Below are 16,801 nucleotides of genomic sequence, written 5' to 3'. Positions count from 1 at the left end.
TTATCTTTTGGGGTGTTTGGATGATTGTAGTATGATATTATGAATAAGAAGTTTGAAGGGAGTTACTTGAAATAAGTAGCCTACCACTCGGATAGTAAATCTCTAACATAAGTGTAATTCGAGAGCAATGACAAATTGTGTTGCTTGAGGCTAGCTTGAGCCTAGTAAAGGAGAGTTTGAAGTGTTACAGTGTCTATCAGCGTTCCAAGAGTACCAGAATGACAAATGAAAAAAGAAAGCAAGAGGTGAAACCGAAATGACCACAATGCATTCGGAGCCCGTTTGGATAACTAGGCAAAGGATACGACAACTCTACCGGGGGCAGTTGAAGCGGCGAGGCCTTGGAACGAGTCCGAAACCGAGGCGTCCACGAAGCTGGAACCACCGCCACCGCCGGCCGGCATACGCTGGACTGTTGAGCCCACCGAATAGTAGCCAGTGGCTCCGCTACCTCCACCACGGTAACCACCGCCGCCGCCGCCAGAGCCATCGTTGAAGCTGCCGCCCGCGCCGGCAATACCGTTTCCGCCAACGGATCCGCTTCCCGCATTTCCGTTTGCCGACGTTCCCAAGCCTGTCCACCTACCACCGGCTCCGGCGAGAATCTGAGTGCCCGGAGCTCCTCCATTGGATGTGGACGTGACGGTACCGCTCGGCAGCGTGATATTGTAGGAAGAACCCTTGTCACCGGCGTTACCTGTTCCGCCAATGTAGTTGTAGTTTAGTTCAAAAGCTCCTTGGCCGTTGTTGGATACCACGATGGACCCGCCGCCGCCTCCGCCAGCGACCGCAAGAAGGTTCTGGCCGAGGTAGAGAGCGGAAGCGCCGCCACCTCCACCGCCATTGTTGGAGGCAGATCCACCGTTGCCGTACTGACTCTGGCCAGCAGCACCAACGGCATTGACTCTCGTACCAGCGCCGCCAGCGAGCAGCAAAACAGTTTCGCCTGGGGTAACAGCGATGGAGCCGTTGATCGATGCACCAGCACCGCCGCCGCCACCGCCGCCACCGAGGACGGTGAATCGCATGACAGTGGCGCAGGCAGGAACAACTACTTGGGCTGTGGCACCCGCTGGGGCGGCGGCCGAGGCCGTGCTCGTCAAGGAGACCACGCAAGAAGTCGAGGACGAAGTCGTCGAGCTGGACGTGGTGGAGGTGTCAGTTGTAGTCGGGGCAGCAGTGGTGGACGAAGTCAAAGTATCAGTCGATGTAGCGGTAGGACTGGTGGTAGAAGTCGACGAAGTCGGAGACGTCGTCACAGTCGGAGTGGTAGTCGAAGTACCAGGAGGCGTGATGTCGAATGGTGCGGGCGCGTTACCGCAGCCGCCAGGCACGAAGATGTCATTCGTCGCCGGTACGGTTTGCGACGCAACAACGGCGCCACTTGGATTTGTAACGGTCAAAGAGTGCTGGTAGCAGCCCTGGGCGTTTACATAGAGGAACCTGATGGGGTAATATTGACCCGCCACGGCTGTGAACGTGAATGTGGGGACGGTTGCGGGCTGTTGGGTGTACCGAGTGAGGTCGGCGTTGGCGTTTGTAAAACCGGTCACCGCCTTGTCACCAATCCAGACGTATCCACCTTCATCTGCCGTACCAAAGGCAAAAGTATACGTGCCGGATACGTTGGGATGGAAGTAGCCCGTCTGCTGGATGTACCAGTATCTCGAGCCGCCGTTGACCGTTGTGCCGTAAACGACCGGTGTTGGATCTGTAGTCTCGGCGCAGTTGCCGCCAAATGTGGTACCAACGAGATTCGTCACCCCGGTGGTCTGAGGGCTCTGTCCTGAAAGAACGGTACGCACGTTGTTGTATGTGTCCGCCCAGGCGTCGCCCGAAGCCACGACGTGGAAGGGAATCTGTCCTGGGTAGCTGGTGGTGTTGCTAGGCGACTGGTTGAAGTCGTAGTACGCCCAGTTCAGTCCGGAAGTACAAGTCGGGGTGGCTGAAGTGGAACTGCTCGTCGAAGATGAAGTCGTGCTGGTCATGGTAGAACTTGTGGAAGTGGTGAGAATGGATGGATCTGCTGCATATACGCAGCGAGCTCCATCGTTGACTCCCGAAACAGGACCATCGGAGACCAAGGTTGGCTGACCAGAGTTGACGTTGAAATTATAAATATTTCCGCTGTTGTTTTCGGAGCCGTAGAACGTGTTGCCGCTCGAGGCATAAAGCGCTCCAAACACTTCGTTGCCATTGATCCGCGTGTATGTCCGTACAATTGACCAGTCATGAGTAGTCCGACTCCATCTCGCTAATGAGAATCGACCGTTGGCGTCGACTCCCGTGATACTGTAGAGGTAATCGCCACCTCCGGGTACATAAACCCAGTCGGATACGCCATTGGCGATAGTACTAGTACCTGTGGCGATGATCTGCGTGAAGGTCGCCGAGTTGGGGTTCATATCGATTTGTGCCCAGGCTCCACCGCTAACGCTGATGTAGTACCGTCCGAGTGTGTCGATCTCTCCAACGTTGTAGTATCCAGTTGGAAGATCTGGGCCAATGAGAACCCCTTGGCCGTTCCTTGCGATGCGGATTATACGGTTCACATTGTTCACAGTAGTAATGCCATAAATGTAGTTATCCAAGGGGTTATAGCCAATCGCATTGATTTGACCACCAGGTCCAACATTGGTAGAAACCGTGGTCTGAACCCCAGTAGTGAGGTTTAGTCGGTAGAGTGTGGTGCTCTGGATCAGATAGCCACCAGCGTCGCAGCTGTAGGTCGGGCCAGGGGCGATTGTGGTTGAGGTCGAGCTGCTGCTAGTGCTGCTAGGGGTCACAAAAGTAATGACGCTTGTTGTGCCAGCAGGATCCGTGGGGATGATGGTAGTGAGGCCAGTCTGTGTGCCTGTAGATACAACCGTCGTAAGTCCTCCAGTGATCGGAGGGACGAAGGTGATGACACTAGTGGTTCCGGCGGGATCCGTGGGGATAATAGTAGTTACACCCGTCTGGGTACCGGTCGACGTAAGAGTTATCAAGCCACCCGTAATAGGGGGGACGAAAGTGATAACACTGGTGGTTCCGGCGGGATCCGTAGGGATAATTGTAGTAACTCCTGTTTGAGTGCCGGTCGATGTGAGAGTGGTCAAACCACCCGTGATAGGGGGAACGAAAGTGATAACACTGGTAGTTCCAGCAGGGTCCGTTGGAATGATTGTAGTTGCACCCGTCTGGGTGCCGGTTGACGTGAGAGTTGTCAAGCCACCTGTGATCGGAGGAACGAAGGTAATAACACTGGTGGTTCCAGCAGGATCTGTTGGAATTATAGTAGTGACTCCTGTTTGAGTGCCTGTCGATGTGAGTGTGGTCAAACCACCGGTGATAGGAACGAAAGTGATGACGCTGGTGGTTCCAGCAGGGTCCGTTGGAACGATTGTAGTTACTCCTGTTCGGGTACCAGTCGACGTAAGAGTTATCAAGCCACCCGTGATCGGAGGAACGAAAGTGATGACACTGGTAGTTCCGGCGGGATCCGATGGAATGATGGTGGTAGCTCCCGTCTGTGTGCCTGTGGAAGTGATGGTTGTGAGCCCGCCCGTGATCGGGACGAAGGTGATGACGCTGGTGGTGCCAGCGGGATCGGATGGAATGATGGTGGTCGCTCCAGTGCGTGTAGCCGAGGACGTTACTGTTGTGATGAAGCCTGTAGGAGGCTGAACGAAAGTGATGACACTAGTGGTACCGGCAGGGTCTGTAGGAATCACAGTTGTTACTCCAGTCTGGGTGGCTGTCGAAGTGAGCGTGGTGATGAAGCCTAGACGCTGGACAAAGGTGATGACTGTTGTAGGGCCGCCGCTGGGACCCGGAGTAAGGGTTGTCAGGCCAGTAGTGCTTGCAGTAGAAGTGACTGTAACTGGTACGGGCGTAGTGACAAAGGTGACTACCGTAGGAGGGCCGCCACTGGGACCCGGAGTAAGGGTTGTCAGACCAGTAATACTTCCAGTCGAAGTGACTGTGACCGGTGACGAGGGAGTAACAAATGTCACTACTGTGTAAACCGAGTCACCGCCGTAGGGAAGAGTCGTCAAGCCGGTCGTGCTAGCTGTTGAAATGATGGTAGTCACACGTGGTGTCGGCACAAAAGTAATCACAGTTGGTGGTCCTCCAGGTCCTCCCGGAATCGTAGTCAATCCGGTGGTGCTGCCTGTGGATGTCACGGTAACGGGCGGCGGGCCAGTCGCAATGGTGACAATTGTAGTCGGGTCTCCGGGTCTGCCAGGAGTCTGAGTGAATAGACCAGTTGTGGATCCCGTCGATGTGACGGTCACATATGGAGGGCCGGTCACAAGGGTGATGACTGTAGTCGGGTCTCCGACTCTTCCAGGGGTCAAGGTTGTAAGACCGGTAGTTGACCCCGTTTGAGTGAGAGTAACCCGAGGAATGGGGGTTGGGACGAAAGTGATGACAGTAGTGGGATCCCCAGGTCTACCCGGAGTCTGGGTGGTGACGCCAGTGACTGAGCCACTGGTAGACGTAAGTGTAAGAATGCCTCCCGTGGGGCTCGGGATAATAGTCACGATGGTGGTTGGGTCACCAGGTCGGCCGGGAGTCTGAGTGACGACACCCGTACCCGTTCCGGTGGATGTTATGGTGACGAAACCTCCAGTAGGAGACGGAACAATAGTAATGACAGTAGTAGGATCTCCAGGGCGGCCAGGGGTTTGAGTGATCAAGCCCGTTCCTGTTCCCGTGGAGGTGATTGTAGTGAAGCCCCCAGTTGGGGAGGGCACAATAGTAATGACTGTAGTCGGGTCGCCAGGTCGTCCAGGAGTCTGAGTGATCAACCCAGTTCCTGTTCCGGTTGAGGTGATGGTCGTCACCCCGCCAGAAGGACTTGGCACCAGAGTGATGACTGTAGTTGGATCTCCAGGCCTACCGGGAGTCTGAGTAATCAGGCCAGTGCTACTTCCAGTAGATGTGATGGTGACGAAGCCACCTGTAGGAGTTGGGACAATAGTGATGACGGTAGTTGGGTCGCCTGGGCGGCTGGGAGTCTGGGTGATGAGGCCAGTTCCTGTTCCGGTTGAGGTGATTGTGACGAAGCCACCTGTAGGAGATGGAACGAACGTAACCACAGTCGTTGGATCTCCTGGGCGGCCGGGCGTGAGAGTTGTGACGCCAGTCCGAGTGCCTGTTGAGGTGACAGTAGTCAACCCTCCCGAAGGGGGCACAATGGTGACCACGGTAGTCGGATCGCCGGGTTGGCCTGGTGTCAGGGTCAACAAACCGGTTTGACCGGGCTGAGTGCCAGTGGAAGTAGTAGTGACGAAGCCACCAGGAGGAGGCACAATCGTGACAACTGTGGTAGGATCGCCGGGTCGACCTGGTGTCAGGGTCAATATGCCGGTTTGACCGGGCCGAGTACCAGTGGAAGTGGTAGTGACGAAGCCACCAGGAGGAGGCACAATCGTGACAACTGTGGTAGGGTCACCAGGCTTTCCAGGGGTGAGGGTGAGGAGGCCCGTTTGGCCTGGCTGAGTGCCAGTCGACGTAGAAGTAACAAAGCCACCGGGAGGAGGCACGATAGTAACAACTGTGGTAGGGTCACCAGGCTTTCCAGGAGTGAGGGTGAGGAGGCCAGTTTGACCGGGCTGGGTGCCAGTGGAAGTAGTAGTGACGAAGCCACCAGGAGGAGGCACAATCGTGACAACTGTGGTAGGGTCACCAGGCTTTCCAGGGGTGAGGGTGAGTAGGCCAGTCTGACCGGGCTGGGTACCAGTCGATGTAGAAGTGACTATACCTCCGGTGGGTGGTGGTACGATGGTGACGACTGTGGTAGGATCGCCAGGTTTTCCAGGGGTGAGGGTGAGTAGGCCAGTCTGACCGGGCTGGGTACCAGTCGATGTAGAAGTGACTATACCTCCGGTGGGTGGTGGTACGATGGTGACGACTGTGGTAGGATCGCCAGGTTTTCCAGGCGGCAGTGTCAACAGACCAGTCTGACCGGGCCGGGTGCCGGTTGAAGTGGAAGTGACCACTCCCCCAGTGGGAGGAGGCGGCACAATAGTAACAACGGTAGTAGGATCTCCAGGCTTTCCGGGAGGCAATGTCAGGAGGCCAGTCTGGCCAGGCTGCGTGCCGGTGGACGTTGACGTGACAACCCCGCCGGTCGGAGGGGGGACGATGGTAACAACCGTAGTTGGGTCCCCGGGCTTGCCGGGCGGCAGAGTCAGTAGACCTGTCTGACCAGGGCTGGTACCAGTCGAAGTGGAAGTGACCACGCCTCCTGTTGGGGGAGGGACAATCGTGACCACAGTGGTAGGGTCGCCAGGCTTTCCAGGAGGCAGAGTAATCAGCCCCGTCTGACCCGGGGTTGTACCGGTCGAGGTGGATGTCACGACGCCACCGCTAGCAGGAGGAACAACCGTGACAATCGTCGTCGGGTCTCCGGGCTTGCCAGGGGGTATGGTGATGAGTCCTGTCTGGCCAGGCCGAGAGCCGGTCGACGTGGCAGTCACCAGCCCCCCCGTCTGCGGTGGGACGTAGACGATTTGGGTGCCAGTGCCATCGGTCCCGGAGGGAGGCAACGTCAAAGTAGTCAACACCGTACCGGGAGCTGTGATGGTCGTGTAGGGTCCATTGAAAGGAGGACTTCCTGCATTCGGCGTAGGCGCAGGGGTCAGGACGAGGACAGTTCCGGTAGGGTCGCCGCCGCTGGGGGGGATGGTCAGGGTCGTCAAGGTTGAGCCCGGATAGGGGGCCGTGGCTGTTGTGAAGCTTCCACCGTTGGGAGAGGTTGATGGCAACCAGGGCTTGTTGGACTCGAGAGGAGAGCAGATGTACTTCGTGCCAGTGGCTTGGCCGCTTTGAGGAGGGATGACAATGGTGGTCGGCTGGGATCCTGCAGGAACATTTGCGGTAACCGTGACACAAGGGCCATTGTAGGGAGAGTTTGTGACCCTGGAGAAGAAACAAAGTTAGTACCATTCAGAAGAAGATTCAAGATGCTGCGCTGAAAGAGTCATTGATGGTGGACTATTATCAGAATGCTTACACAGCAGAGCTGTACGTCATCGTCATCGTGGTCAGGAAGTCGGTATTAACCACAGTTGGAGCATTGGTGACCTTGACGGTTGTGCCAGCTACAGTGAAAACGGTATTGGAAGAGAGAGAAGTGCTGAGATGAAGCGGGATGCAATGAACGATTTCTAAAGGCTGGACAGCGGTTGGAACAGCTGCTGGCCCAGTGGTGGGACAGTCCTCTCTTGCTAAACCAGGCCATGGTAGGATGGCCGCAGAGCTCATCAACGAGGTGAGAAGCGAAGTGCGCCTCATCTTGGCGATGATGCTTTTAAGTAAAGACTTTGGATGCTTGAACGATTGTGGACATGGAGATGTCAGAGGCAACTTGATAATAGAAAGCTGGCGAGCTGGTGTTGAGTGTTGTCGTGAGGTGAGTCTTTGGGAATTTGGACGATGGCTTATATTTCAAAAGTTTGGAGCTGTCAGTTTCTTGACGTTACACGCTTGGGTATGATCACGATGATCTAAGTCAAAGGCCACTCTTCGACTCTGTACCTACGTGGCGCGTTCCGGAGTCGGTTGGCTCCCGTCACATCACTAACTTGATTTCCACCGCCAATCCTGAACCAGCGTGTTTTTTTAACGCGCAATGCGAAAATCTCAAAGTCTCCGCAAATACGCCGCAACAAAAACTGTTCTGACATTCACGGATTTTCTTTTGGTCTGCTTACTACCGTTGCCTCGCCTCCCGCCAAGAAATTTTCGTATCGTTTTCATCTAGAGCTTACGATACATGATTATTTACCGTCAATGAAACCGGTGGGACTTATTCTCTTGCGTTCTTGAGAGGTTCATCTCAGCGGTATGCTACCAGATCACGGCAAGTCAATGCCGAGCTGTTTGAAGGTGAAGGACGATGGCCGAAAAGGACAAGTTGTGAGGCATCTGCCAGATGCAGTTCACTCAGCGAGCAGGCATCAACAACGTAGTATAGTCGAGGAACCTGTGTATATTCCTCCTCAAATTGTAGAGCTTTCTGCGAGCCAAGCACGAAGCAAGTACATCCCTATCCTGCTCTCTATACTTGAATGTCGTGAAGCATCACTAATGCAAGACTTCTGTTTGCGTGCCTGTCCAGCTGGCATTGAGGTTGTCGCCATTACCAACCTCCAGAAGCAGTAAAGCTAAACTGACTTGGCAGCTGCTTGAGGCCACCCGGTATGCACGTTCTATCAATAGTCTGGTCCCAAGGCAGTAATTAAAGCCAACATGAGTTTTCCTCTTGGGGCTATAACCCGTTTTGCCAGCCAATAAGAGGGCTTTATACGCCTGCTTCGGCTAGGTACTTTCCCACAGACGCGAGCGGGCCGCGCTGTTTCTAGAACTAGCTCCGAGTAATTACCTACATACGGTCGTGATTACCTAAGGTCGCAATTGCCCAAGGTCGTAACTATAACTTACGTCCGGTCTTAATTGCCTAGTTATTGTGATTCCGGAATACATACTTAATTACGATCATAAGTAATTGCGACCGTAGTGTACGTAAGTAGCTATGTATGGCAGGTGCAGCGCGGTCGCTAGATTTCAAGTTTCACTGGAAGGCTCTTCTCATTGGCTGGAAAAATGGGTTACTGCCCCAATAGCAGAACTCGCCAACAATATCTCAGGTAACGACACATCCGATTGCTCCGCCGCAGAGTGTTCTGCAAACGTCGTTGCTCTCTCAATATAGCTATTCTGTTTAAGTCCTCAAAAGACCGAAACTTTAACGGAGGGAGGGGGGGGGGGGGGGGGCAGGGCTGCTGCTTCCCGAAGACAGGGCTATCGATTCCCAAAGGCAGCGAGCACACTAGTACGGAAGCCGAAGACCTTCCTAAACGGACCCGTTTCTTCATCTGCACGCTACCTGCATGTGGGTTAGCATGACGCTAGTAAGATCTGGGACAGCGTAAGCTGCGCCGATCAGGAACTAGGGGCCGTTCTCTTCTGATTTCATTCCAAACTTGATATTGGCGAGTTGCCTCTGTAAGATTGTTGATGGATTTAAGATGGTGATGGTTGATGAGACTGGAAGTTGTTGCATTTGGTCTTTAAGACTTCCGTTCCCTTGAGCAACATTCGGCATTGAAATCCTCTCCTACCGTTCTTTTGGCACTTATCTCGTTGCACCTCCAACTTTACCTCCCCCACAATGAGGTCCTTCCATTTTTTGCCGCTTCTTCCTTTTGCACTTGCTGCGCCCCCTCTCGTCGATCCATATCTTGAGATGTGCGGCATATCCATCACATACTCCGCCATAACGAGCACTCTTCTACTACCACCGCAAACAATCTCTCTCTGCGAGAATTCGAGCAATTGCGCCATCCCTACCATTGGTGCTGGAGGAGGCTCCCCCGCAGCTCCGCAGGCCACCGCCACCCAAGTCCCTGGGGGCAATCCTCCTGCCGGGCAGCCTGGTTCTAGTCAAGCTCCCGGAGGCAATCCCCCTGCCGGGCAGCCTGGTGCTAGCCAAGCTCCCGGCGGTAACCCTCCCGCCGGACAGCCTGCTGCCAGTCAAGCACCCGGAGGCAGTCCACCCGCTGGACAACCCGCTGCCAGCCAAGCTCCCGGCGGTAACCCTCCCGCTGGGCAGCCCGCTGCCAGTCAAGCACCCGGGGGTAATCCCCCTGCCGGACAACCAGCTGCCTCTGGTGGTTCGAATGGCAATTCGCCAGGCGCAACAGTCTCTTCCCCGGCGGGCTCTGGTAAACCCTCCTCGGTATCGGCATCTTCCGCATCTCGGTCATTTGGTTTCAAATGGAATGAGCTTTGTGTCATGGGATTCGCCGGCGCGGTCACTCTTTTTCTGAGCCTGGTAGTCTAATGTCTGCCCAATCTTGGGCCGAGAAGTGGTCAACTTTGCAGAAGTAGGCTGTGGCGGCGGAGTACTTCATTAAATTGGAACATTGTCGGGTATCCTTTTGTCACTCGGAAGAGCTCGTTAAAATTTACTCCGCCGGCTTCCTTGTCTTTCTTTTCCTTTTCTTGATTAATTTTACGCATAATTCTTCGGCGGTTGTCCATGGACGAGCCGCCTAGCTCCGCCTATTTGTCCTGAGTTTGGAACAGCTATCATAAGTGGGTGGGAGGGTACTCTAGACGGAAATGGGTTCCTTTTTTTTTTTTCTCTCTTTCTCAAGTAACAATCAATCACGTAGGTTGCAATTATCAACCGTCCGTTGCGTTCCACAATTGTTCTTCCGGGTGATTTTTCGTGATGCGATGTCAATCCTCGGGCTCAATTGGTCATATGGCGACCTGGAGTTGAGACTCTGTCAACGAAGGAGAATCCCCCTGGATTGACCCCTGTCCGGAAGAAGGAATGGCGCACCTGCGTATCTTTCCGACCCCTGCGCTGATCGTCCGGGTCTAAGCACCGTGGATGGCCACAACGACGACGACGGGCCGCGGCATTCAGCCCACGCTGCCGGGGCTTGGAATCTGCAGCAATTTCCAGGCGCAAAGATGGGTGTGGAGGTAAGAAGAAGATCATGGATGCGTTGGAGAAGCGTTCAGATCTCGCAGTGCAGCGCCGTCCATCTTGGAGGCGCTCGAGCTTGCAAGATTTGCAGCCAAAACAAGGCCACTTGCAGTGACGATTACCGTTGCGATTTCATCAAAGGACGAGACAGTCAGGAAGCAAACGGCAATTCAATTCACCAGACCAAAATCCAAAAATAATGGACTGAGTTATCTTCTCCCGAGTCAGTAGTGCATACCTGAGGGCGTGCAAGCCCAGATCAATGTCTCGTGTAGTTGCGCTAAGTTGAAGTCGCTGAATTAATGATGCTGTAGAAAATGGAATCAATCTCGAGGTGAGCTCTCCAAAGGGTGTTTCTCTGCCCTAGTTATTAAGTGCGGGATGCTGCTCGTCAAAGCCAGTGCTGGCCGACTGTAGCCAACATAGCAAGCCAGGCCGAGTTTTTTCAACTTGAACCACATCGATTAATTATCGAAGTATATTATAGAACATAGTTCTTTATTTAAAATGAAACGAGATGTAGAGCTCGCTTTGAAACTAAAACTATAAGCGAGGACAGATCTCGATGATGATATAATCAAGGTTATATAACGTGTGGTGAGGTCACGTATAGTTGAAGCTATCAAGCCAATATCATTATAGACTCTTCACCTCAGCAGGCAGTTAAAAGTGTGAGTAGTTACTGCTTTTTGTAACACAAAGCAATGTACGTTTTTGTATTACGGAAAGAGGAGGATGGGCATCAACTCCTCAGTCTGAGGGGAAATCAAGCCATGATGCTACCTCTCGTCATATTACCAGGATACCAGTCAACCACCGGGCAACATACGTCTTTCAGTTTTCTTGCTAGAGACATTCCTGAACCCCTTCAAATTGACTGGATTTCTTACTTCACCGCACTCCGTAACCCTAAAATCATGTCGGAGCGTCAGGGTTTGTTTTACCAATCACCCTCGGGATTTGGATTCCGTGTAGACCTCCTTCGCTCGTCGCCTTAGTCAGCCCATGCACCACACACAGCTTCATCACCACGAGCAACATCAATCCCCAAGCACGAGGACTTGGTGGGAGAAAGAAGAAAAATCTATACAACAGGTCCTTTTTCTCACTTTCGGCTGGCATCACGAAAACCCCAGAAAGGAACAAAAGTCCCAAAATCAAACACGAAAAGACAAAGAAACCCCCCCCCCCCTCGCCTAACGAAGAAAATGGCACACGCACTCATCCTTGGCGCCTCGGGCATCTCAGGCTGGTCCCTCTTCAACCAGGCCCGGACCTACCCCACGCCCACGACCTTCGCCCGCATCACCGGCACCACGAACCGCCCTCTGACCCTCGAACAGGCGCGGCTGCCTGCAGATGACCCGCGCCTGGCCCTCGTGTCCGGTATCGACTTCACGAAGAGCGTGGACGAGGTAGCGGCGGCGCTGAGGGACAAGGTTCCCGACGTGGAGACTGTTTCTCACGTCTTTTACACGGGTACGTACTCAAGCAGAGAAAGTTGCATGCCATGCATGCGTTCAAGAAAGGGGAGTGTGTGTGTGTGTGTGTGTGTGTGTATGTGTGTGTTTGGGAAATGTGGATTTTGCTAACAACGTCGGGGAGGTCAATGTAGCCTACATCGACGTAGACGTCTCCAAGGGACAAGCGGCGGCGGCAGCAGCCAACACGGAATTACTCGCCGTGGCGGTCAAAGCAGTCGAAAAGGTGTCGCCGCGCCTCGCCTTCGTCGTCCTGCAGACGGGCGGAAAGGGGTACGGCCTCATGTACCCTGACAAGGTGACGCTACGCACCCCGCTCCGCGAAGACGCGCCGCGGATCCCGCGGCCGTGGGCCGACGAGGTGTTTTACTACGCGCAGCACGACCTGCTGCGCGACCTGTCGCGGGGGAAAAACTGGACGTTTTCCGAGATCCGGCCGGACGTGATTGTGGGGTTCGCGCCGACGTCGAACGCGATGAATATGGCGAGGGGCATTGGGATCTATCTGTCTGTTTGGCGGCGGGTTTTTGGTACTACTACTACGGGAGCCGGGGGCCTCGGGTCCGGAAACCGAGTGGAGGTGGAGGTGCCGTTCCCGGGGTCGCTGCGGAGTTACCGCGCCACGCATACGGATACCAACCAGGACGTGCTTTCCAAGATGGAAATTTTCGCGGCGGTGGTGAATCCGGAAGGGTGCGGCGGGGGAAGAGCCTTCAACGTCGCGGACGGCGGGGCGGTGATTTCGTGGTCGGTGGTGTGGCCTCGGTTGTGCGAGCGCTTTGGTCTCATCGGGGTGGCGCCGCCGCCGCCGCCTCCGTCCTCCGAAGCGGCGATCGACGCCGAGGCAGGGACGGGCACCGCGTCCGGATCTACTGCCCCGCCGCCGTCGATGAAGGACTTTATCGCGGAACACGACGACGCGTGGGTCGCGCTGGCGCGGGAGCACGGGCTGGATGAGGGCGCTGCTAGAGAGTACAATTGGGATTTCCTGCATGTGATGCTGGTGGAGTGCGACTTTGACCGCGAGTACGATCTCACGCGGGTGCGCGAGGTCGGGTTCGAGGAGGGGGTCGATACGGTGGAGGGGTATTTTGTTGCCTGGGAGCGGATGAGGAGTGCGAAGCAGTTGCCGACAGTCTAAAGAGTAGGTAGGTATGCTGCATGAAGAGGTGGACGTGGAGTGCGTGGTCGTGTTGAGTCGACGGGCTGCTTGGAGGGAGACAGGGGGGGTTTGATGGGAGATACCGGATTACAAGCGGCACCACCAAGTATCTTGAATAGGTACATTGGTAGAAAATAGTTGAAACTTGTCATGTTCTTATATACGAGAATATGCAAAAGAAAACGAACTTCAGCACAAGAAGATAGTAATCCAATGGCGCGACGTGTCATTCTACGCATTGTGTTTGTGGCCTCTTTGGGGCGGTGCGGTGGTGATAGCGAACCCGACGCACAATGACCTGACCGGACTCGGCTTCTCCAAGGTACTACGCCGGACCCTAGGGGAGGCTCAGTGCAGCGACCGACGGCCGTCCGACTTTATTTCAACGTTCTTGAAGGTCACCCAGACAACCTGAACAGAGAGCCATCTGTAGCGTTCAAGCATTGTATGAACAGGACGCTACAGGACGAGAACAAGACATTGTGTATGTTGAGATCCAGTATTGAGCTAGATAACCTACCGAGTAAGGTCCCTTAGATGCTGTAATACTTGTTGATATGACTCAAAAGAAGGACACTCTCTATGACCCGAGAAGAAAAGCTCTCACATCCGGGATAAGACAGACTCAAACTCAGACCCAAATACTGCCAGCTCTCTCAACATTGAAAATTCAATACGTAAGGAAAAGATGATATCAATCAATTACTTCAGGAGTCTGTGGAAGTTGCTTGTCCTAGTAGAGTGCATTCCTTTCCACCTCTTTGCCATAAGACTGACGCGTGCAATCTGGATCTTTGTAGCAAACTAGCTAATGCCTAAAGGCTGTGCCTCTACCCCTTCCACGAGGTCTGCCTCGTTTCGCCGGTATCGCGCTGCCGACACCCCCCCTCGGACCGAGCGGTGGGCCTCGGGCCGTTGACGGCATGAGACTGGCCCAGGCGGCAGCCATGGCGGTTCGCTGCGAGGATCCTTCACCAGAGGCCGCCGAAGAGGCCGACGACTGGACTTGGATGGGCGTTGTTACGTCTTCCGTTGAGTCCATACTAAGCGCCGGGGTGGCTTGTGACTCTTCGACCTGGATGGGAGTAGTAGGGCCTCCCATTTTGTTCATATCAAGCATCGTAGCCGAACCCACACTCGACTTGGGGACAAATTCAGGCGGCCATCTCTTCTTTAGACGAAGCTGAGTCTGATCAGAAGTCTTGCCCGCATGTCCTTCCTCACGATATGCCCTTTTAGGCGGCTGCTTCGGCTGACTGGGGGACCCCGTGGAACAATCGCTATCGGAAGTGTCGATATCATCGAGATCAAGTGGTGGCAACCGAGTGGATTTACCAGGTTTCCAAATATCATTGACAAACGTGCCTTTGCCCCAGTTTGGCTTCCTCTTGTACTCTTCACGCGCCGCCATCATTGCCATTGTTTCGGGATTTTTGCACTGCGAACCCCAGGGACAATGGTCAATGTTGAGAGTTGGGTCTTGTGAATTTCCTCGGCGTTTCATGCAATTTGGGCACTTGTAACCCAAGCCCGTGGCAGTGCATTCCAGCCACGGGTGGCTTCCCAAACAAATGCAGCAAATCGCGGAATTCGGGCACTGGCTCGCGAAGTGGCCGGGTTCGCAGCAGTTGTGACAGATGTCCAGCAGGCTCCGAGGATCGACAGGTCTATTGACGGATCAGCTTTTAGTCCCAGTGAATTGGTGAATTGAACAATAGTGTTCTCGCTTACTTATTATAGGTTTCAAAACCCCAATCTCCAATGGTCATCGGGAACGCCCAATCACAAAGATGTCTTGCATCCGAAAGCCTGTCCACAACGACGTAGAGGTCCAAAAGGCTGTGAAAGACTTTGGAAATCACCACGTCGGTTAAAAGGCTCCATTCGTAAGCAAGGTCGTCGTTGTTTCTTATCCATTCCTTAGTCCAATTGACATCTCCCACATGAATGTAGTACAGTTTGGGGACCATACTGATAGGAACACCTTCTAACCGGAGCAGTCTTGGCAAAGTAGAAAACTCGTCTTCCGCTCGCTTCAAGGAGGCCTCATTCCGGAAAAATAATTCCATGATATTGCCTCTGAAGGTCACGTCCCTGACCTCGCTGAATGGCCATTTGCCGCTGCTCCCCAACCGATTGCGGGCTCCGAAGTCGGTTAATCTGCGTAGCTTCTGAAAGCCGAGTTGGCCTGGAACCTTGACGGTCATTGTGAAGTTCACTACGGCGGGTTTCTTCGACGCGGACTTCTTTGATGAGGGCATCAACGAAGTCGAAGTCCCGGGCGAGGGGGACTGGCGAGAGGGGCCATTGTCCTCAGGGGGCTGGAGTGACTCTGTTTGGCGCGATGGCTCCGAGTGAAGAGGCGGTCCAGTGCCCTGAACTCTGGCAAGGACTGCGTTCAAGATTGCAGGCATGCTATCTGAAATAGCCTCTCTCACAAGGCGGCATATCTCCTCGGAGTTGACATGATACGTGGGGCTACCGGACATGATGTTGGTCAACCTTGTGTAAGGGAAAGAGATATGTAAGTGCTGGAAAACGAATTAGATATGTGTTCTGAAGAATCTTGAACGACGAGAGAGGTATGGATATATATATATATATAGAGAAAGAGCCCTTCGGGGTCCAGCCCGCCTCATTGGGGGCCATCTTCGCCTTCACGGGCAAGCTGGTCTACCAGGGTCAATATCGAGTTTCTATTGCGTACTTTAATAAGACTTTATAACTAACTATAGCCGGCTGTAGCCGTTCCTAACTATCTAACTAAACTTAAGATGCTAATAACCCCGCTATAATATATTAATCGCCCTCCGAATAGCTAAAAACTACCCCTTACTTTTTACCTTTTTTAATAGCTTTAGATTTTTCTTTTTAAGTTTTCTAAATTTCTTATTTTATTAAAATAATATTAGAATATTAATAATATTTTTAAATTTATTAAGTACATCGAGGTTTTATTATATAAATTCAGTATTAATAATAATAATATTTATAAAAGTATGTACGTTTTTTTAAATTTTTAGATAGATAATAATTAACTATTGTTTTAAATAATCTTATTATAAATTAGGATTATTAAGTATAATATTAATAAAATCGAACTACTAGCTCTTAAAATATCCCTATTAATTAGCGAGTTAGCGTCTTAGTATTTTAAATATTCTTAAGATAAATAGTTTAATAATAATAATAATAATAAAAGTAATAATAATAATATAATAATAGGAAATAGTAAGGGAAGCGGTTTTTAATTTTAATAAAAAAACGAGGTAATATATATATATATATATATATATATATATATATATAAGTGAGTTAAAATATAATAAATATTATATTTATAGAGGTTAGTATTATTTCTAATAATAATAACGAGGGTATTTTAATATTATAATATTATAAGCTATTATTACTTAAAAAAATAACGAACTTAGCTAAATACGTAGGCTTATAAAATAGTAACGTTAGGCGCTTAATATTATTATTAATAATCCGTAATTATAAACTTTATAAGAGGGAAAGTTAAAAAAGTAAAAAATCTAAAAAATAATCTGTTAAAATAGTACGAGTATTTACTAATACTATGTATTAATACTATATAATCGATATTGAGAACTGCCCGAGTAGCTAGCAAAGGCAGAACATAAAAACAAATAGAGAGAAAGA

The 16,801-nt window shown here is 52.2% G+C and overlaps 5 protein-coding genes across 5 annotated transcripts; 2 read left to right on the top strand and 3 right to left on the bottom strand.

Annotated features, from left to right (window-relative positions):
- Positions 1-290: 290 nt before the first annotated feature.
- On the bottom strand, positions 291-7,284 carry CABS01_14039 (uncharacterized protein; the record flags this gene model as incomplete). The annotated part of the gene is made up of 2 exons (XM_060547379.1): positions 291-6,909; positions 7,004-7,284. 2 exons carry the CDS (start codon positions 7,282-7,284, stop codon positions 291-293), a joined length of 6,900 nt encoding a protein of 2,299 aa, XP_060393729.1.
- A 1,879-nt stretch (positions 7,285-9,163) lies between these two features.
- CABS01_14037 (WSC domain-containing protein) lies at positions 9,164-9,835 on the top strand (the record flags this gene model as incomplete). Its single annotated transcript, XM_060547377.1, has 1 exon — positions 9,164-9,835. One exon carries the CDS (start codon positions 9,164-9,166, stop codon positions 9,833-9,835), a length of 672 nt encoding a protein of 223 aa, XP_060393727.1.
- CABS01_14038 (uncharacterized protein) lies at positions 9,477-9,758 on the bottom strand (the record flags this gene model as incomplete). The annotated part of the gene is made up of 1 exon (XM_060547378.1): positions 9,477-9,758. One exon carries the CDS (start codon positions 9,756-9,758, stop codon positions 9,477-9,479), a length of 282 nt encoding a protein of 93 aa, XP_060393728.1.
- A 1,865-nt stretch (positions 9,836-11,700) lies between the features above and the next one.
- CABS01_14036 (uncharacterized protein) lies at positions 11,701-13,114 on the top strand (the record flags this gene model as incomplete). Its single annotated transcript, XM_060547376.1, has 2 exons — positions 11,701-12,037; positions 12,108-13,114. 2 exons carry the CDS (start codon positions 11,701-11,703, stop codon positions 13,112-13,114), a joined length of 1,344 nt encoding a protein of 447 aa, XP_060393726.1.
- Positions 13,115-13,943: 829 nt separating this feature from the next.
- Positions 13,944-15,624, bottom strand: CABS01_14035 (uncharacterized protein; the record flags this gene model as incomplete). Its single annotated transcript, XM_060547375.1, has 2 exons — positions 13,944-14,802; positions 14,867-15,624. The coding sequence occupies 2 exons, from the start codon at positions 15,622-15,624 to the stop codon at positions 13,944-13,946; spliced, it is 1,617 nt and encodes a 538-aa protein (XP_060393725.1).
- Between the last annotated feature and the right edge of the window lie 1,177 nt (positions 15,625-16,801).

Source organism: Colletotrichum abscissum (genome assembly GCF_030869225.1).
Source record: "Colletotrichum abscissum strain IMI 504890 chromosome Unknown Scaffold_50.1, whole genome shotgun sequence".
Lineage (NCBI taxonomy): Eukaryota > Fungi > Ascomycota > Sordariomycetes > Glomerellales > Glomerellaceae > Colletotrichum > Colletotrichum abscissum.
The sequence above is the reverse complement of the archived record's forward strand: the minus strand, read 5'-3'. Positions and strand labels throughout refer to the sequence as shown.